Raw genomic sequence first — 21,607 nt, 5'->3', positions numbered from 1 at the left:
CCTCAGATCCCTCAACTCTGAGTGTTCACACCCCTGTTTCTGTCAAAATGTGTCAATTTTTCCAGCTTCCTGCAATTTGACTGAAGCACATGAAATGTCAAGCTTGCAAGTGACTCAGCTGGCAGATCTGCAGAGCAGAAGGGAGGTGGCAACATCCACAAGGGCCTGCGGAAGCAGCAGAGAGGGTGTGAGAGGGACAGCTGCCAAAGACCACCTCTTCCCCTGACACAGCTGGTCAGGGCTTCACTGTGGTGTGATACCTAGAACAAGAATACTGAGAAACAATGCGGTTAACACTTCTGCAGATCTGCCTCTGTACCGGCCAACTCATTTAGCAGACTACGGACATCAAAGTCTTTTTAATTAATGAATAAAATATTCAATATGAGATCCAGATTGGTCGACGACTCGCTGAATATGACCAGCAGTGTGCTCAGGTGTCCAAGAAGGCCAAGAGCATCCTGGCTTGTATCAGAAATAGTGCGGCCAGCAGGACTACAGAAAGGATCATCCCCCTGTACTCGGCACTGGTGAGGCCACACCTCGAATACTGTGTTCAGTTTTGGGCCCCTCACTACAAGAAAGACATTGAGGTGCTGGAGTGTGTCCAAAGAAGGGCAACAAAGCTGGTGAAGGGTCTAAAGCACAAGTCTTATGAGGAGCGGTTGAGGAAACTGGGGTTGTTTAGCCTGGAGAAAAGGAGACTGAGGGGAGACCTCATCGCTTTCTACAGTTACCTAAAAGGAGGTTGTAGTGAGGTGGGTGTTGGTCTCTTCTCCCAAGTAACAAGTGATAGGACGAGAGGAAACAGCCTCAAATTGTGCCGGGGAAGGTTTCAATTGGATATTAGGAAAAATTTCTTCACCAACAGTGTTGTCAAGTGTTGGAGCAGGCTGCCTAGGGAAGTGGTGGCGTCACCATCCCTGGAGGTATTTAAAAGATGTGTAGATGAGGTGCTTAGGGACATGGTTTAGTGGTAGTGCATGGGACTTGGCAGTGCTAGGTATACAGCTGGACTCTGTAATTGTAAGGGACTTTTCCAGCCAAAATGATTCTATACGCTTATTTGTTTCTTGGTTGAAAATCTTTATATAGGTCATGCTTCATGTTTTTAAATCTGCAATAAACTGCAAAACCACCATTTTTTCTGAGAAAAAATAAGAAGTCACAAAAACCCTTGTAGCTAACAATCCAAGTCAGTAGACAGATTAAAGAATGTGTAATTTATAATATAGTTAGAGAAGAGAGTGAGTATACTTCATGTGTGTATACTTCACTGATGATTTATAGTTCTTTGCATACTCAACTTGTTTCAAAGAACTTTGAGACAATGCCAAGAAGAAACTACATAAAAGTCATTTATCAACATTGATATATTTGTCTTTATTTTGGATGACGTTAGGTGTCAAATGAGAAAGAAAATAAAGTCTTTATATACAGTCTTATCGTCTGACATAAAGAGGAAGAAGATGCTAGTTCACCATTCAAAATGGCACCTATGACTGATTTAGAGCAATGCCTGGATCATCAACTAATGCAAATCAGCACAGATCCTCTATTTCAGTGGAGCTATGCCAGCCATGGCAAAGCACAGATCAGCCTTTTTGTGTATGAAGTAATAATATGCATGTACTAACAGTCAAAGGAATTTTGTGGCAGTTCCCATTTCTCCAAAAGAGAAATAAGGATGTTATGAAACCCTGTTATACCTTTCTGGGTTATTGCACTAATTTTTTCCATTAAATGTATGGAAAATTCAAGAAAGAAGTTGTGTTAAAATTCTGTTATTTATGCAATGAGTGAAAGATTTGCTGAAACTGTTAAGCAAGCACTGACTTTAATTGTTGGTTTTCAATAAAAATTGAAGCATTGAGTATCTAGTCAACTTATATTTTTACATTTATAAAGTCATTGGAAACTGCATTTTTGTGCAGTTAATAAAACCCATCTTGCCTCTGTGTTAGCCATGAATGACTTAATTAAACAAAGTTTGTGTGACTTCTTGGCTTTGTCATAAATTCTTTAATTTTGTTGAGGATTTTTTTTCTCATACACATATACATTGAGTTCCTTGTAAGTGTTATTATGCAATATTTAATTCTATTATTGTAAATACTGAAGATGATGACAACAGGCTTCACTACACTGAGAAAAACTGTTCACTGTGCAGCTAGTCCAGGTGCAGACATGAAGCAAGATCTATCTTTTTTTTATTATTTAGGAAAGCTGCCTATGGCATTTTGAAGTCCTGTCATCGTTGCTCAGCCTCCCTGTTCTGCACTACTCTTCTCTACCTGCAGTCGCTATTATCTGGCAGAGTCCAAACATGAGTTCCGTTCAATACGGCAGCTACAGACAGGTTTATTAGCTGTCCTGGCATGCAGTCACACAAAATTACTGAGCTAGATTTGAGAGTGGAGCTCTGACCATGGGAACTTCACCTGCCCCAAATGCTGGTGATTTAGTGTAGACCAGAAGGAGCAAGATGTAAAGGAATTAACTTCAAGTGAGACAAAAAATGGTGCCTCTAGATTGCAATTCAACATGATTAGATTGCTGTACTTGATGTGAAGAGATTAATCCTATCCACGTTGTCTTAAAAATGCCCAGATAGTGCCACCTTAATTCCTACTTTACTACAATGAATGAAAGACAAGGCTAGATCTATCAAACCTATTTTAACCGCAGTGCATTTTCTACCACTCTTATCAGTGGCAACATCATATATTGATGATTTTCTTTTAAGTAGAATTAATCTCAGTTGAATCACCTTTGTATGTGTAAACATTTTAGCATCATTATTCTGTGCAACCAACCCAGATTTCCTATCTCATTTTAGCTTGAAATAAAATTATGCTAAACAGAAATTGTGACTGACTGTTCAGAGCTACTGGCACTCCTGCAGGGTGACCACACTCATTCTTTATCCCAGTGATATTATTGAATGAAGTTCTAGTTTTTTTCCAGAGAGTTTTCTGGTGGGCCAGTCCCTCTGTTCCTTGCAGGTTCCAGGTTGGGAGGAGAAGAGACCTCTCAAGCCACCTCAACCTGGGTGGCACAAGGACAGCCTCATTGCAGGTTCAGCTCAGGGCACACAAATAACTGCTGGGCATGGCCAGACACAGTGCTTGTTGTGCCCACGGAGGTTTCAGAAGTGCTAATCCCTGCTCAGAGTAGTCATGCAAAAACTAGGGTCTGGAACTGGAAGATGCTGGTAAAAGGCTCTGACACGGTCTTTCAGCACACTGTGTGGTGCTGTACTGCGTGTCTGAAAGTGCTCATGTCCACAGAAGGCTTGCAGTCTGTCCAGTACCTTCCGATTCCAGCCTCATCTGCATATGGGAATCTAACACACCAACACACATCTTAAATTGCGTCTATTTCTTCCCTCTCCATCAAGCACCCATTTAACGCTAAAGTAAAAATACAGTACCACCTACTGGTGGAGACACTGTTTGCGCTGGTGGTTTTCCAGTCACCAGAACTCGTTGGGGCTGATTGTGCTTCATGACACTGTATTCCCTGTAACACCAGTCTACATAAAAGAGTATTCAATAAACCAGAAGCCCTGGAGCCTTTCAGCTACAGCACTTCCAACACGACATTCGTTGCTGAAATCGCATCAGTGCTAAAAAAGACAGAACAGTATTTGCAGAAAATAAGCCTGCCAAAATTGTCATCCCAATCCAAACATCCATCTGTGTAGACAGCTACAACACAGTAAGCTGAAAGGCAATGTTGCGCCATTAAAACCTGCTTATTTATGAATAAATACATATGTATAATGTATCTAGTGTTTTGGTTATGGGTGTCTGAAACTAGAGGTAGCTTTAATAGGATTGAGAAGAATTACAGATGATGACAAAGTAAGATACAAAAATAGATTAAAGTTGGCCTATTAAAACAATAATCCATTAGTGCGGTCATTCTCCCATCAGTCAAGGTTACTTCACTGGAATACAGAATAACAGGAAAAACATCCATGAAAAAATATTGACGCTAATCTAATGTAATTGTCAATGAAGTAATTGGCTTTTAAAGGAGGGCAAAATTGAGACCACTGTGTTGAGCTCACCCAGAACTTGTCCTGCAAACTTTTTTGCAGGTAAATGAGGACCTGGCCACTGTCACACAAGGAACTGGTCTGGCCCAGTAGGACTCATCTTCCTTTATTTGAGAGCTTCTTTGAAAAGCTCCATGGTAAAACAGATAAGAAAAAATCAGTTGCTTTACAGGGCTGCTTATTTTAAAAGCAAACTGACTGTTTTCCACCAGAGTAAAAAGGTGTATCTTCTATGTAGTTCATAGTGGCTTGAGAGACACAACATAGAATTGCCTAGTTTGGTTGGTCATCTAAAACTTTTGGACAAAGGTATGCACCAAATGCAGGAGTTCACAATTAGTTTGATGTTCATGTGACATGCAACAAGGCATATGTCCCAAACACTCAGTGCCATCACATATTCACAAAATCACTGCTCAGCATTGAACATTGAGATCTTTCAGATTGCAAACCAGGCAAAAAACCCATGAGAATGACAGAGGTAAAACTGATCCTGACTGCAGTGACCTTCTGAGATTCCTTTCATATCTGTTTTTATTTCAGCCCTTTGAAAACAGCAGTGAAACGTATACCAGAACTTAGAAGATTATTCACTTCTTCATCCATTTGTTATGTTGGATACCTTACTGTAGATTTGTATATCTGACTTTCACTGGGCATAATGTTATGCATTTCCTTGTTGCCCATTACTGGTTTGCTTAAAATATTTTTTATTCTTTAAATTTCAAATCTGTATTCTCTTTCCTAGAAACTGGACTGACTGTCTTCAGGGTTGGAAAGTCATAGCAGCAGGTGTTTCTAATTTGTTTCTCTGGTCAGGAGCCTGACCTGTGATACTGAGCATCATTTTGGGTTTGTGATTAAATCTACAACGTGTCAATCCACTTACGAATGTCCACTCAGTCACCTGGGCTGGGCTGCAAGATTTAAGTTGGTTCATATGAATGCCAGTGGCACGGCTTCCTCCTGCTCTTGGTTAAGGAAAGAAATGTGTCTTAATCCTGGGGTCCCAGGGGCTGGACTGGTTTCCAGGATTCTGCTTGTTGTAAAGCAAAGTTAAAAAGTAATTCAGTAATTTTAGCTATGGATCAGTTGTGACAAAGATACCATTTCAAATTTGAGCATGCACTGGTTTTGCTGCTTAAAAGATTTTCTGCACTGGATTTCATGCTCAGCAATGCCTTGCTTTTTTTTTTTTTTTTTTTGTCCTAAAATGGGCCATGTAAAACATGCCAGATTAAAAAATCAATCACTCAAGCTCCTGAGAACGTAATTTGCCTTATTTTTGTGGAACCCCGCAGTGAAATGAGAAAGCTGAGTTTGCAAATACCTCAACATTTTCTCTTTCAAAGTACACTATGATGCTCTTGGGGCTTGCTTGATTGTGTGACCACTGCAGGTGAACCCTTGCACCTTCCTAATGAAGGAGGACTGCAGCTACTTTACAAACCATTTTGCAAAGTCATAATCCATACCAAACTTGAAGATTAGTTCAGTGTCTTAGAACTTCATTATCACAGCATTTTCCATTAAATATATATTCACAATTCATGGGCTTTTTTAAGCATCAAAATAGGAATGCTAGATTAGTTAAGAACTTTCAGTAGTTTAAAATGGTATTTCCTATTGTTCAGCAATATGATAAACATTAAAATAAAAAGGAAATATCCATTTATGGTGTTTTATCTATGCTAGTAAAGACCTGTTACTACAGTAAATATTAAGAAAATGAGCCAGCACACAATACTGAATATATAGTCATTTACAATAATTTTTTTTTTAGTTTCAAGACAGAGTATGCTGCAATATTTGTCTCTTCTTGTGCGTGTTCATAGGGCTAGTAAGCTTCTGCTCAGGTGAGGGATAATAGTGACTGCCACTGTCACTTTCATCTCTCTCTAAATCTCAAAATCCACCACTAGGTCAAGGAAATCCTCCTCTAATATCCATGTCCTTCCCTGGGAATAATTCAGAGAACTGCACATGGGACTGGCTGGTTGAGAAATTGATCAATAAGGGATTTATTTATGAAATGTTGATTATATTTAGCTTTTCATGGTGGATCTGCTTATGTAGTAAGGAAACGTCGCTGATGTAAAGGACTGAAATCACTATTAGAAGCAGGAGATTACATTCTCAAGGTAAGCATGCACACTGATGAAACTGCTTATTGCAGAACTGCTAAGGACTCTTTGCATCTTAGAAAAGAGATTTTGCTGTAACACACTGCAGATTTTAATGTTAATTAAGATTATTTTGATGCTTTTTGTAAAGAAAAAAATTGATCTTTACTTACTTGAAGCATTTTCTCTCTGAAAATAATAACTAGAGAAGTGAATATGGTGGGCCGGTAAGGAAGTGAGAAATAGGTAAAATAAAAGATCAGAAGAAATGGAAGCTGATCTTCCGTTCACTACAATCCTGTAAAAGGATAATACTGCCTTCATTTTCTTGCAGTCCTAAAGATTTTGATATATAGCAATTAATATAATAAGTTTTTAAGTCATAATGTTTGAAAACTCAGTTGTTTATAATAGTAGTCACATTTAAAAATCCAAGATAGTAAAAGCAAACTATTTGTGATTATCCAGTAAAAACAATATGGTAAAAATCTAAAATATAGCTAAAGCAAGCATTTATCTGTATTACCTTTCAAACTTACTACCTAAATATGATAATGTGAAAATGAACATTGGACTATTAAAATAAAAGCAGTGTAACAATTTGTGACAATGTATCAGTTTATGTATGACTACAGAATAGGAAACATGGTAGTGGTACAATTAAGTAAAAACCATTTGAAACATTGTTTGAAGAACTTCTGTAATACTCTTAAAAATTACATTAAGATGAGTTCTGGACCCACTGAGTTTAACAGGACATTTTCTACCGTTCCCAACGTTGGGGTTTTGTCACACAAATGCTGTAACAAGGTAACCACAGTCCCCAAACCAGGAGCAATTACTGTGTCTGTTCAACTTGCACTGGGCACATGCTGCATTAGCATTTCTGTCTCTTAGACTCAAGAATTTCATAACTCCCCACAATTTGCTTTGAGACTAGTGGAATTTGAAGATATTCTTGTGCTACATATCCTGATCCATTGACAAGGGAAACAACGTGGTGCAGCAGTCACCTGAGCCTGACATTCAGATTTAGTATTTTCAGACTATTTGTACGCCAGTTAGTGCTTCCAGTGCCTCAGTAAGATGAAATCTCCAGTCCTGCCCCAAATGGCTGCTCCTCCTTCCCAGCAAGTCCTACACATGGCTGCCACGGCTCCTTCAGCAGAACACAAAGCACCCCACAGGGCTTCCACTTACAACAGACACTAACAGAGCCAGAGGAATCTGCTGATTTGTAAAAATACACAGAAAATCCTCTTTACCTGAAGAACAGGGGAATGTAGAGGATACAGATTTTTCCCCAACCTCCAGGCTACATACTCTGGATGGGTGTGGATTTTTGGACATGTCCTGTTTTACCACACTTCTCATCATCTTGAACCTCTAGTACATTTGCAAATCAGTATGTCTGGATAGCACAAAGTCAAAGATTTTTTTTAATTTTTCTTCTCTCTTGAAACTAAAGAAGACTCATAGAGCAAAGATAAACATGAAAAATGATTGCTTATGTAGAAATGCTGGTACTGGGACTCCTAGTGTGAACTGACTGGTTTGGAGCCCACTCTGTTGGAGGAATGATTTCCCTTGAGATTAATGCATTTGCGTTTGTCTGGTGCTGAGTGATTGGAAATGGTTGGACACAGCTTTATTTTGCACCATTATTTGTGAGCTCTGTGGACTCCAGTGTGGCTCTGTGGAGGATATAGATTAAATCAGGATGGAATTTTGTGTGTCAGCATTACCAGAGCTTTCAGGGCACCTGTAAGCAGACATAAAGCTGCTTAATTCAATCTGGCATCCTTTCAATCTCCAGACTTTCAAACAGAATTTATCCTTGGAGTAAGTCAGTGGAAACCCCGTTACAGCTTTTAGGCTCCTGGTGAATCTAACCTAATGTTTACTATTTCTTAGAAATTTAGAATCTTTTTATGCAGTATCTTAAACCTGATCTTTGCTCTTAATCATTTAAAGACTGACCAGCAATGTTGGACTACATTTAGGACTATTTATGGAAGAACATATCTTAATCTTCAATCTTTATCTTTCTGTTTTGTAGAATGTTGTATATTGCTGTATTATTTTTTGCACCATGTGTCATTCATGTCTGATGACTGCTGGAAACACGGGTTTCCTCTCCTCTTTCCTGTATAGGAATATTTTTAGTTTCATTGACTAATAAGGAAAGTCAGGTAAGTCTGGCAGTAATGTGGCAGCTGTATCATCCTGCTTCTCTTTTGCAGTGTGCTAAACTACAGAATGGAAGTGCTTTCTTTAAGACAAATTCATTCTATGGCATTTGACTTCACTTGTCAGTGGTACAGCCACTCATTTGTCAGTTTGTGGCTTACAGACATCTCTATACTCTGATTTCACATGCGCAGGGATATTGTTACTGCAGAGGATTGCATGTGTTTTATAATCCTATCTAAATGGCCCTGTCAAGAGCAGATCACCTATGTAGACACAATTCATGCCCAAGGTGTTGGCAGTCTCATTGATGCCAAGATATAACTGACAAATTTGTAAGAATAGTGGTAAAAAGGGAGAGCAGAAGTTAATTACTCCAGTGATGGAAAGACTTTGCTAGAATGCGCTATATTAGTTATGTACTCTACAACATTTTCAGTTTTTTAATATTGAGATGAACAAAACAAACATGAACAGCCACTAACATTTCTATTTAGATGTTTATATACTACCTGCTATATGAGTAAGGAGCTTCTACTACATCAGTCTTAACTTCCTAGTTACAGAACATACTCTTTGCTCTCAACAGAGCAAAGGTATCAGACATACTGAGGTATACAGACATACTGAGATTTCTTTGGACATACGACCAGTGGATGCTTCCTAGTCTGGTTTTCAGGATGCTACCTGTTCATTAATCTGTTTACCCATCTTGATACACTAAGTTTTGAGCCTTTGGTTCAAAACCAAATGAAACAGTGGTAGATGTTTCAAACACAATTGTCTAAATATTTTCAAAGTATGTGATTAGGCCGAGGAGAAAGATCTAAATTAATGCTTCCTCTAAGACAAAGACATGTTGAACATTCTCTTTAGCAGCAGTTGCCTGGTCATTCAGCACACTGAAGCACCCACAGTGCCCCTTCTTGTCTGGTGGGAATGTCATGCGAGAGAGGGAACTGAAAATATTGTTGTTGGTTTTGGGGGAAGCAAGGATATAGAGGATTCATCTTTAGAAAAAAAAATTGCTTGTTACTTCTGCTAGCTGTGAAATTACTTGATTCTTTTTTAATCAGTCTTCCTCAATTACCCAAGGTAGAGACAAACTTAACCATGAAGGTAGGAGTGATTGAGACCCATCACTCCCATACAATTGTTCCCAGCGTGGTGGTGCAAGACACCAGTGAGGACCCTGGACCAATGGACACAGGGGAAAACAGGTATGTCAAATTTACTGTTTTGTACACTTGTACTAAACAGACTATTTAGTCTGTTTAGTTTTTTTCTTTGATAATTTGTATAGGATTAACTAAACACAGAGATTTGCCATCATCTAATTTTCTTCACCCTCTATTAATAAGTTAAGTTTTTAAGATTGTGATATATTTATTATTGTAAATATTTAGGAGATTAAAATATGTGCTCTTTCAATTTCCTTAGATAACCTAGCCCATGACTAAAATAGTGAGAAACAGTCCGTGACAACTTAGATTAAATGGTTTTTTGTATTTGTATCATGTAACTGTGTTGTTTTGCTGTTCCCCAGGCAACGGTATCTACCCGGTGCACTTGCACGCTACAATATTAACAACAATAGTAATAAAGATGAGTAAGTATCTTTGCTATTTCATAAAATGAGAGTACTGCAATATTGGTGGTTTAAGCAGTAATGAAGAAGAATGATATATACCTAATAATTTTTTTGTAAACAGTTATGTTATTCAAGTAATCCCAAAAGAGACTCCACGTATATTTTATGTATGCACATCAATTATGATGATCATTCTCAATACTCCAGTTATTGGTATTATATCCATTAATTTAAAATAAAAGTAGTTCTATGTGAATACAATAAACAAAACAGTATTTGAATGCCAAACACTTAAGTATAACGCTATCCTTACTGAATTCAGATGATTCTACTAAATAAAAGTGGAAGCCAGGGCTATATGCATTCCATGAGCCTATCGTATTTTTCTTTTCCTTAGAGAGAAGAAAAAGAAAAAAGAAAAGAAGAGGTAAGACAAAGAGTAATAACACTACTATTTCTAAGACATTTAATTTCTTTCCAAATATGTTGTGACTTAGTCTGCAACAACTGAAAATGTAAATCTATTTCTTAGCAAGTCAGAAAAAAAAAAGGATGGAGAAACACAAAAGAACAAGGAAAAAAAGGAGAAAAACAAAAATAAAGATAATTCCAAGAAGAATGAAAATAAAGAAAATAAAGAAAATAAAGAAAATAAAGAAGAGTAAGTATTTTTCATTAGGTCATTTAGGTCTGCTATGTCTAATAAATTTGTTTTTGATGTTAAACTGAATCTATTCATGGACATCCTGTAAACAAGATGGTTATACTCTAGTGAATGAGTGTACAGACTGCTGTTGTTCTCCCTAGAGCTGTTTTGATTTAACTTCATATGTGGACAACAGAAATATGCATGCATGGAATTGATCTGAAAAAATAATCAAGAAAAATCTCCTTTGGATTCTGACTATCCGATATTTTTTGGATAACACCCTGCAGCAAAAGATGTGCCAGCATAAAGCAATGTCTTTCACATATAATGGCACCTACAAGCAAGTAAACTCTTCTATGATCTAAAAGTTCTTGCTTTGCCTTTTGCTTGGTAAATTCATAATTTTCTGGCCAAGGAAGAGAAACTTAAAATAGTGCAGTAGGAACTCATGTTGTATGATTTCACGTTCTTTGGTTTCTTTATGTAAACTCTGCCAATGTTTCATCTTTCTCAGAGCTAGATTTCTTTCCATTGAGAAAGGCATGATTTATCTCACTTATTTAAACAGTAGTCACATAATTTTATTTTTTGAAAGATGATCAAATCAATTATCAGTTAATTGGGTAGGAAACAAATTAATTTAAAAAGGTTGAAATTGCATGTGCCACTATAAACTGAAGTGGGACTGCCAAGCTGATTTTGCTCAGCAAAATTTAGATTCTAAAGTCTGCATCCCAAGTCACACCTAACAAGCAGCTTTGTGTACTCCGTGCATTCACGCAAGGAAGCTTAACTTTAATAAAGAACATTTATTTTACCATAACAATTTCTGGAATGCTTCATTCCTCAAAAATTGTTATGTGTATTTTAAGTCTCTCATTAAATCTCCTTTTTTTTCCCTGCCTATCACTTAGGAAGAAGAAAGAAATTTTCATTATTGATCCAGCAGGAAATATGTATTACAACTGGTTGTTTTGCATCACAATGCCTGTCATGTACAACTGGACCATGATTATTGCTAGGTGATGTACTTCTTTAATGACTACATAAAACTTCTAGCAAATCATAATATCCCTAAATAGATAAAAAATAATTTTATTCATCTCTGATTTCATGCAAGTATTTAATTTTCATTTCATGGTAATTTACTTTTGTCTTTGCCTATTCAGAGCCTGTTTTGAGGAGCTCCAGCACGACTACTTAGAGATATGGTTTATTATTGATTATGTTTCTGACGCCATCTATATTGCTGACATGTTTGTGCGGACAAGAACAGGTAAGTATACTCAATGATTAATTATTCCTCTTCATATATTTGTGTCAGGTGGTTTAAAATACTCAGAATAATTATCTGGGTACCATTAATGAGGTGCAATAGTGAAAAAGACATTGAGCTAGATCTCTGAAAGACTGCAGTCTGTGACCTGCAAAAACAGGAGAAACTCTGATGTATTACTCAAAGGATACATAAAGCCTGAAGTAAGCTAGGCATGAGGCAAGAGATACAAGCTGTTCTGCTTGCAGCTGACTCAACAAGACTAAATAAACATGCAATGTGGCCAACTGAGGATCACGGTTTCTGAAAAATTAGCACCTAAATCTGGATTTTTTATTTAAGGAGATTCAAGTATTTGCTTGATTTTTAAGACCATTGAGCAAGCAAGACATCTAATTAACTTCAGCTGCAACTGTTTCTTTTAAAATCTTATCCTACATCCAGAGCTATTGAGTAAATGCACTTGATATGGAACTGAAATGCCCATGTTCAAATTCTTTCCCTCATCAACCACCCTTCCTACAGCCTGTGGAGTTTTTGCGGGGTTTAGGGGTTTTTTCCAGATGTTCGTCATAGTGGAAAAGTAGAGGGAAAGAATCAGAGCTAGAAATGTTTAATTTTCAAAGCTGTGTCATTTAGCTCAAGCTGAGCCATATAGCACTAAGTTGAATATTTGGAAATAAGAAACTGATTATTAAAAAGTAAGAGAAGTTATGTACCATCTGGAATTTGCACCCGAAGTATTTTTTAAAGTAGATTTGCATTGACACTAAACACAACACACCCGAAGTCATAACATTTTTTATTATTTACAATTTGATTTTAGGTTACCTGGAGCAAGGTCTTCTAGTGAAAGAAGAACAAAAGCTTCGAGATAAATACAAGGCATCTCTTCAATTCAAATTAGATTTTCTGTCAATCATACCAACTGATCTCTTATACTTTGAGTTAGGACTGAATTACCCAGAATTAAGATTAAACAGACTATTCAGAGTAGCTCGGATGTTTGAATTCTTTCAGCGAACAGAAACAAGGACAAACTACCCAAATATCTTCAGGATCTCTAATCTTGTCATGTACATTGTGATTATTATTCACTGGAACGCCTGTGTGTACTACTCGATCTCGAAAGCCATTGGATTTGGGGCTGACACATGGGTCTACCCCAGCACCTCCGATCCTGAATTTGCCCGTCTGATTAGAAAGTATGTCTACAGTCTCTACTGGTCAACACTGACTCTGACTACTATCGGTGAAACACCCCCTCCTGTAAAAGATTCTGAGTATTTCTTCGTGGTCATTGACTTCTTGGTTGGAGTATTGATTTTCGCTACCATTGTTGGTAACGTGGGCTCTATGATCTCCAACATGAATGCTGCCAGGGCAGAGTTTCAAGCAAGGATTGATGCTATCAAGCAGTATATGCACTTTCGGAATGTGAGTAAAGACATGGAAAAAAGAGTTATAAAGTGGTTTGACTACCTGTGGACAAACAAAAAGGCTGTGGATGAAAGGGAAGTCTTGAAGTATCTGCCAGATAAACTACGAGCAGAGATTGCAATCAATGTTCACCTGGAAACACTAAAAAAAGTTCGGATTTTTGCAGACTGTGAAGCTGGTCTGTTGGTTGAACTGGTTTTGAAACTCCAGCCGCAAGTATACAGTCCTGGAGATTATATTTGCAGAAAAGGAGATATTGGACGAGAGATGTACATTATCAAAGAAGGCAAGCTGGCAGTAGTCGCTGATGATGGAATTACCCAATTTGTGGTCCTAAGTGATGGCAGCTATTTTGGAGAAATCAGCATTCTTAATATCAAAGGTAGCAAAGCTGGCAATCGAAGAACAGCCAATATTAAAAGTATTGGATACTCTGACTTGTTTTGTCTGTCTAAAGATGATCTCATGGAGGCTTTAACAGAGTATCCAGATGCAAAGGCTATGCTGGAAGAAAAAGGCAAGCAAATCCTAATGAAAGATGGGTTGCTGGACATTGAAATTGCAAATTTAGGAAGTGATCCTAAAGATCTGGAGGAGAAGGTCAGCTACATGGAAGGAGCGATGGACAGATTACAAACAAAGTTTGCCAGGTTGTTGGCTGAGTATGAAGCTGCACAACAGAAACTGAAAAAAAGACTTACACAAATCGAGAAAATATTGAAGCCGGTTATAGAGCAAGAATTCGCAGAATTAGAAGCAGCAGAGGCAGCCACAGATAAACCTGCAGAGTAAAACACTGGAGGTTGCCAATAAGACTTAGGGTCAAATCCTGCATGGGGCTGAATACATTCATTTCTAATCTTTGTAGGACCTGACTATTAAACATGAAAAATTATTTGTTGAGGCAGTGTGGCTAATTTCCTACATGCAGCACATATTTGGCAGGTTTGGGGAAGAAAAAGAAGAATTGAGAATGAGGATGGAAGATAACACCTTGCTCTCGCACAAACGTGGTATTATCTGCTAATGCGTTATGTACTCTTTATGTAACACTGCTCTACAGCAAATGCATTCAATCTATATACAGTCATATACTGGCAAATATTGAAAGTTTTGCTGACTATTTTAAAATAATTTCTTCATGTCTACTTATGGAAAGAAGGAAAGGTTTGGTAACATATTATTTGAAATCAATATAGGCATGAAGATATTAAATTTGTGTATAAACAAACACATTTTAATATCTATTGATTAACATAAGATTAATTAAGTAGGCAATATTATGTAAATAATTAGGTATATCTACAATGCAGATGCGAGTATTGAAGGCTGTAAGATTTGGAAAATATTATCACTTCATTGGGTCCACCTTGGCTGATTTCTTGAAATGTAAGTGGGCAGTTTTAAAAGGTCCTTTTTTCGGGATCTTACATGCAAAGGCTGGAATAGAGACGGGAGAAAATACAACTTTTTGCAAGCATTGGTATGACAAATATGGATGGTTCAAAATCTAGCTGTTCTTTCCACAGTCATAACAAATACATAACACCGAAGACTGTTCTGCTCCATGGAATCATATGGCTGCTCAACATGTACTATCAAGTTTTTAAGATCTGTGCTTAAGAATTTTAACGTCCCTAATGTAACAGTTGTGGATGCTGGCAGAGTGCAAGGGGCAGACACGACAGAGGCCAAACTTTCCCTACAGCATCTTCTGTAGCTGCTGTTGGGGAAAGAATACAATGACTAAATAGGTTAATTTTTTCATTGATAGGGTATTCCTTTCTTCTATTCATAACTACTACTAAGATAGTAAAATCTAGTGTTTCATATGTCAGATACATTTTCAACTGCTTTAAGAAGCATTATCTTCTTGGATTTTTTTCCTAATTTATGTCTTTTTCCAGTGGCAGAAATTGATTTTATTAGTTGTGGTCTCGGCTGCGTATTTTCAGCTGGGTATTTTCAGTACACTTTGATCATAGCCACTTTAACATTGGAAAAGTTTGGTGACAGGGAGTGAAGAAAAGGACTGCAAGGACAGAATGGGTAATTCTGGTTTTAGGGCAATTGGACTGCCAAAAATACATGTGTAAATGTTACTACCACTTGATAATATCTCTATACTTTAATTTTCTCCTTAATAAGATGGAGATATTATAAATTGGATCGTTTGTAAAGTGCATTCATTTCTGGTTGTTTTTTGTAATGTTGACAGGTCTCCAGAATGCTAGAAAATCTATAAATGACTCCTGATTTCACTGCAAAGATTAAATGTTATGGAGTAATTAATGTATAGGATATATATGGAACAACAAGGATAAATGTAAATATGAAATGGCTGTTCATTCACTGTTCATCCTGTGCTTTGAATGACAACTGGCATAATGTGCTGGTGAGGGGAAAGAGTATGTCATCATTTCATTAAAGACTCTATCTGTGCACACAAGAATAAGTGTTATTGTGGCATTTAACTAGATTGTGAATGTTGGACTTTGCAATCAGCATTCTTTCTATTCAGGTTTTGAATATAATTTGCGATCTGTGTGGCAGCAGCATACTATAGGGCTGCATCATATTTTACTAGGCACTTAGGAAGCACCTTTCTCCTTTGTTGAAGAGTTTAAGACTTTGTATTAGAGAAATGTGTGATAGTGTAATGAGCTTTAATTAATAAAGGCAAAGATCTACTGTTCACATTTTTTCTTTTATTGATCCTTCAGTCTATGACACAAGTTGTAATCACTAGCTGCCTCCTTCTTGAGAATAAAAATTCTTTGATTTAAAACACTTCAAAATAAACCAGAAATGACCTACAGTAGTTTACTTACTATTTTCAGACTCTTTGTGATTGGAAATCTTGTATTATTTAACTTTTATAAGCATGTATTTGCTGAAAAATAACACTAAATGGTGCAAGACAAAAGTGCTATAAGGAAATGTCAATAAAATTAAAACTATTTCAACTTGCACTTATTTGTCACAACTTTTCAGGAGGCACACACATTCCTCAATATGTATTTCTGTGCAGTAAAACCTTCTGGATATCCTTCAGTAAAGTTTCTAAACACACTTTGTGGCCAACTCATACTCTGAAGAGGAGCTGTGAAGAAAACACCACACAAGAGCCACACACGGCAGAAACGGCTGCCAGAAATTTACTCTGGAGGAAAGGAGGCTCAGGGGAGACCTTATCGCTCTCTACAACTACCTGAAAGGAGGTTCTAAGTGAGCCGGGGGTTAGTCTCTTCTCCCAACAAGCGAATAGGAGGAAACAGCCTCAAGTTGTGCCAAGGGAGGTTTAGATGGGGTATTAGGGAAAATTTCTTCACTGAAAGGGTTGTCAAGTAATGGAACAGTCTGCCCAGGGAAGTGGTGGAGTTACTATCCCCGGAGGTGTTTAAAAGATGTGTAGATGTGGCGCTTAGGGACGTGGTTTACTGGTGGACTTAGTGGTGCTGGGTTAACAGATGGACTTGATGATCTTAAAGGTCGTTTCCAAGCGAAATGATTCTGCGATTGACACGAGAGGCAATTGCTTCTGCGGCCAGAGCGGCAGGCAAAAAGAACTTCAAGCATTAAGTAATAAAGACACTCCAGCCTGGGTATTAACAAGCATTTCCCTGATTACCGCGCGCGGAGCAGCTTCCCGCGCCCCTCCCCTCACACGGCCTTGGAGCCGCGGCCGGGCCGCCGCGTAGCGCCGCGGTGCACGCCGGGTGTTGGAGTCCCCCAGCCCCGCCGCCGCTTCCCGCCCCGTCCGCGTGGGGGGCGCTGGGGGCTGTAGTCGTGCTGCGGCGGCAGCTCGCCGGTGTCCTGCCGCCTCCACCGCCGCTTCCGGGCGGAGGGGCCGGGCCGGGAGGGACAGCTCGCCTCGGGGCGGCTTCAGCCGGGGGTGCGAGGAAGGGTCGGCCTCCCTCCGCCTCCGTTCGCTCCCTGGCGGGGGAGGAATGGAGGCGCCCTGGCGGCAGGGGGGCCGGGGCCGGGGCCGCGCCAGGCCTGGGGATGGGCTCGCCGCCCGCGCTGGGGCGGCTGCCCGGCCCCCGGCCCCGAGGGCCCGCGGCGGTGCCTGCGTTGCGGCCGCGGGGACCAGCGGCGAGGGGACCGGCGGTGAGTGTCATGTGTGTCCCCCCCCCCCCCCCCTTCCTCGGCCCGGCCGGGGGCTGCGGGGTCCCGGGCGGGGGAGCCGGCTGTGGCCCGGAGCCCAGCTGGGCCTTGGGGAGCCCCTACAGACGCCCAGGTCGGGGCTCTCCCCGGCGCCGTGGGGGAGGAAGGAAGGTGGGCTGGGGGCGTTCGTGTGGCCGGCGGGCCCCGGCGCCGCTACCTCGCTGCTGGGCAGTAGCGAGCCGGTGTTTCGTCGTTTCCTGCCTCCAGGTACATCCTGGGGGGAAACGCAGGGGCCCCGGCGGTGGCTGGGGGCTCGGGGGCTGTGCTCTCCCCAGGGGGCGCAGTCAGTGCCCTTAGAGCAGAGAAGTATGAAATAATGGATGAAGCAGCTGTTTTTCAGTGCGGTTGGAAATATTCAGGAGAGTGCTGCCCGCTAGGGACAGCCGTTAGGTACTCTGCCCGGTGTGCCACATTGCCCCGGTCTGGGAAGGGTGCGGGCTTCCCAGTGCACGGGATTGATGTGAGTGCGCGTTAATACACTTGAAATGCTTTGCAGGTACAGAAGTGCCAAATGCGCTTTTAAGTTTTTTTCTCCATGTGAGACTCTTCCTCTATTTCATATTCAATAACTTTAAAAAAAGCTTATATTAAAATACCCTGTCACTTTTAATGTTGCCAGCTGTGAAATAGCATGAACCCACTATTGCAATAAAAACTTGTTGGATGGAGGGAGATCAATAAAAGTAATAATTTAAAAAATACCGAATCCTGGAAGAGGTACCTGTAGGGTATCAGCAAATTATAATAATTGTTCTTATCAAGCATTGACTGGCTTGTTTTTTGGTTTTTTTTCTTCTTCATGCTATGAAAATTGTGTTTGTGTGGGATGTGTGTATGGGGTTTTTTTTTAAGTATCCTTTTCATAAAGCAGCGTCATGGATGCGTCTATCTAGTATGTTTGGTTGGATTTGTCAGCAGTAATTGACAATAATTCTTTCTGTGGATTTTACAGATAATGCACAGTAAAGAATCATAGAATAGTTTGGGTTGGAAGGGACCTTAAAGCTCATCTAGTTCCAACCCCCCTGCCATGGGCAGGGACACCTTCCACTAGACCAGGTTGCTCAAAGCCCCGTCCAACCTGGCCTTGAACACTTCCAGGGAGGGGGCAGCCACAGCTTCTCTGGGCAACCTGTTCCAGTGTCTCATCACCCTCACAGTGAAGAATTTCTTCCTTATATCTAATCTAAACCTACGTTCTTTCAGTTTGAGCACGCTACCTCTTGTCCTGTCACCAGCCCTCTGATCATCTTTGTGGCTTGATCAGGTCCGTGTCTTTCTTATGCTGGGGGCTCCAGAGCTGAACTGTGGGGTCTTCAGGTTGGAGTCTCACAAGAGCAGAGTAGAGGGGGAGAATCGCCTCATTCAACCTGCTGGCCAGACTCCTTTTGATGCAGCCCAGGATGCTGTTGGCTTTCTGAGCTGCAAGTGCACATTGCTGGGTCATGTTGAGCTTCTCGTCAACCAACACCCTGAAGTCCTCCACAGAAAGAGGAAAATACAGTTTATCTCTTCTTGTGTGATACTGAAAATGTAGCAACCTACTGCTCTTAGAAACATAAAATCGGCAAGCTCTTTAAAGAAAAAGACAGTTGTAACTGTGTAGAACTGAATATGGTGTTATGATTATCATGGTATTAATTATCATTAATCTGTTCTCTTAATAGAATTATCTTCACAGAAGAAATTTGATGAAATTAAGAAGGCTAATCAGGCTGCAGCAAAAAAGCTAGTTGAAGACCAATTTAGCTCCTCATCTGAAGATGATGATGAAGATGCTGAAGTAAAACAAGGAAAGATTTTGGCCAAAACATTTACCATTTACACCAGTCAAACTGGTAAACTTTTTTCATTGACTTTTATTTTGGTATGAAAGCTTAAACAATGCTGTATTATTGGCTGTGTATTAGAATTTTTCCATAATTGGGGGGAAAACACTTTATTCTGATGTCTTGTATTAAAAATATTTGTTCCCAGCAATGCATGCTGGCAGTACTACTTGTGTTTTTATGCAGAATCAATGGTATGGTTTTGAAACTGTCCTAGGTACTTCTAATAATGTGGTTTTGTAATAATATATGACTGGCCTCTGTTCAGAGAAAAAATACGTCTACTTTTACATTAGTCTCAACATGTACAGAATAGCAGATCAAACATTACTGATTGCTTTAAAATCTTTGTACATTAAAGATGGAGATGCAAGTGAACTGGAACGTACAAGACAGTACATGAATGAAGCTTTTCAGTCAGGGGCTATGACATGTCTGATCTGCATTGCTTCAGTTAAAAGGAACCAAGCTGTAAGTATTTTACAGTAGTCTTTTAGAATAAAGCAAATATAACTGTCTGAAAAACTTGTGTTTAATTATATTACTAAGGTAATTCTTGGGTTTGATAGTTTTAAAATGATAGAGTGCTAAATGCAACATTTGGCATCTTTGGATTTTTCAGACACTTGAAGAAATAAGTGCTTAAATATACACATAGTTTGTAATCAGAATATGTATTTTTGACATGTTTGTTATTGTAATGTAAAATAGTTATTTTTTAAATTTTAGAGAGTAGTAGATGAAAAAAATGAAGTACTTGAAGGCCAGTGCTTGCACTGGTGTATTCAGTAAGCCATGTTGTAGCAAACACCAGAGCAAGAAATACTAGGAAGTTAGGAAATATTATTGTTAGATTTATAGCAGGGAAGCTAAGATATACTTTGCTGCTCTAAGTGCTGATCAGGTGAAAGAGAAGAGTGGCACATCTGAGAAGATTGTCTTATTTCATATAGGTATTTTTTTTTCATGGGAGAGATTTCAGGACAAATCTTTTTCACTTTTATTGTCACGTATCATCTTCCCTTTGACACTGACAGTTATTTGAATCTAATACATACTTGCAACTGTATGTCTAACATTACAAGAAAAAAGTGCAGAAAGTCTTTAACTTCTTATGTTGGATGTACATGGACTACAAGTATCCAATGAAACTGTAGTCGTTAACTTTATTTTTAGAAAGAGATGCAATATGTTTTGTATGAATTCCTAACATATTTAATCTGTATTTTTTCAGACCTTAATGTATATATTTAGCTTGATTTTTAAGTTCTGTGTCTCTTGGTAGAGTTAATCTCATCTCAGAAGTGATATGATTTGGCAACTTGGGAGTCTTCTTTTATAACTCAGTGGTTTGTTAGTCATCTTGAATCTGTAAGTTTCAGCCAAGTGTGTTTCTTTACTTAATGTCTCCCATTTAGGTTAGTTTTGGGAAGTTAGTTACCATACTTCTAGAAAGTTATGTCATTGACTTTGTACTCTATAAGTTAATGGGGGAATTCTTGTTTTCATAGTATAATTTTATAACAATATCATAAGTTATTAAAAAAAATAAAGAAATTAGAACTTAATTTTTCTGCTGCATTTCTCTTACCAAATTGTTATAGTCACTCTAAGCTGACAATTTAAGACATGAAAATGTGGAAACTACCAAAGTCATAAAACTGCATTTCAGTTATTTAAATTGTTTTTCAGCAGCAGGCTGGTATTCTAAGTGAAGGATTGTGGTTTCATTCCAGAACTGATAAAGAGGAGTACACTGGGAACAAGAACATAAAGGTTTAGTGATGGAGACGGGATACTGGCAAAATCAACTCTCTTAAACACATTTGCTTTTAATTCTGTTGCATTGTATATCTCTCTTGCTCTTTGAACAAAAGATGTGAGGTTGAAAGCCACACTTTTAATCAAATCTTTTTTCTTACTAGCGTTGTATATAAATCCTAAAGTTTGAAAGGGGGAAAAATCCTTTTAGTACTTCTACTACCAAGATGTCTAGAGACCTAGAGTATGGGACAGGGAGAGAGGTGGAGAGCGAGCTGGGCTTTTTGGGTCTGGCAGAGAGGAGGCTAAGGGATGATATTGTTGCAGCCTCTTCCTACTTGGAGTTGTGAAGTTGGCTAAAGCCAAAGTCATCTTCGTGGTGACAGGTGGTGTAATGAGGGGCAACAGCACAAACTGGGGCTTGGGAGGTGCAGAGTGGGCACTAGGAAGGTAGTATGACGTTTAGAGTAGCTTGCCCAGGATGGGTGTGGAGTCCCCATCCTTCAGGATTTTCCAAC

The 21,607-nt window shown here is 39.1% G+C and overlaps 2 protein-coding genes across 10 annotated transcripts in view; both read left to right on the top strand.

The window, feature by feature from the left end:
- Nucleotides 1–6,002: 6,002 nt before the first annotated feature.
- Nucleotides 6,003–16,027, top strand: CNGA1 (cyclic nucleotide gated channel subunit alpha 1). Of its 7 annotated transcripts, none has more exons than XM_074866100.1 (9): nucleotides 6,017–6,204; nucleotides 8,246–8,378; nucleotides 9,476–9,596; nucleotides 9,923–9,985; nucleotides 10,365–10,394; nucleotides 10,500–10,628; nucleotides 11,531–11,638; nucleotides 11,786–11,892; nucleotides 12,719–16,027. In XM_074866100.1, exons 3-9 carry the CDS (start codon nucleotides 9,490–9,492, stop codon nucleotides 14,122–14,124), a joined length of 1,950 nt encoding a protein of 649 aa, XP_074722201.1. In that variant the 5' UTR covers nucleotides 6,017–6,204; nucleotides 8,246–8,378; nucleotides 9,476–9,489; the 3' UTR covers nucleotides 14,125–16,027. The 7 variants fall into 7 exon arrangements, with proteins under 7 accessions (XP_074722197.1, XP_074722201.1, XP_074722199.1 ...); XM_074866098.1 differs by having other exon boundaries at nucleotides 9,472–9,596; XM_074866099.1 differs by lacking the exon at nucleotides 6,017–6,204 and adding an exon at nucleotides 8,054–8,068 and having other exon boundaries at nucleotides 9,472–9,596.
- A 1,137-nt stretch (nucleotides 16,028–17,164) lies between these two features.
- The window catches only part of NFXL1 (nuclear transcription factor, X-box binding like 1), a 51,649-nt gene continuing 47,206 nt past the window's right edge, over nucleotides 17,165–21,607 (top strand). For all 3 annotated transcript variants that reach the window (XR_012628666.1, XM_074866094.1, XM_074866095.1), the window contains exons 1-3: nucleotides 17,165–17,442; nucleotides 19,167–19,337; nucleotides 19,690–19,799. Coding sequence is in view for 2 of the 3 variants with exons in the window: in XM_074866094.1 (XP_074722195.1) it covers nucleotides 17,283–17,442; nucleotides 19,167–19,337; nucleotides 19,690–19,799 (441 nt within the window). In the remaining variant the exon portion in view is untranslated. The remainder of the gene's footprint in view (nucleotides 17,443–19,166; nucleotides 19,338–19,689; nucleotides 19,800–21,607) is intronic.

This window comes from Strix uralensis, chromosome 4 (assembly GCF_047716275.1).
Source record: "Strix uralensis isolate ZFMK-TIS-50842 chromosome 4, bStrUra1, whole genome shotgun sequence".
Taxonomy (NCBI): Eukaryota; Metazoa; Chordata; class Aves; order Strigiformes; family Strigidae; genus Strix; species Strix uralensis.
This window is presented reverse-complemented; position numbering and strand designations above follow the sequence as displayed.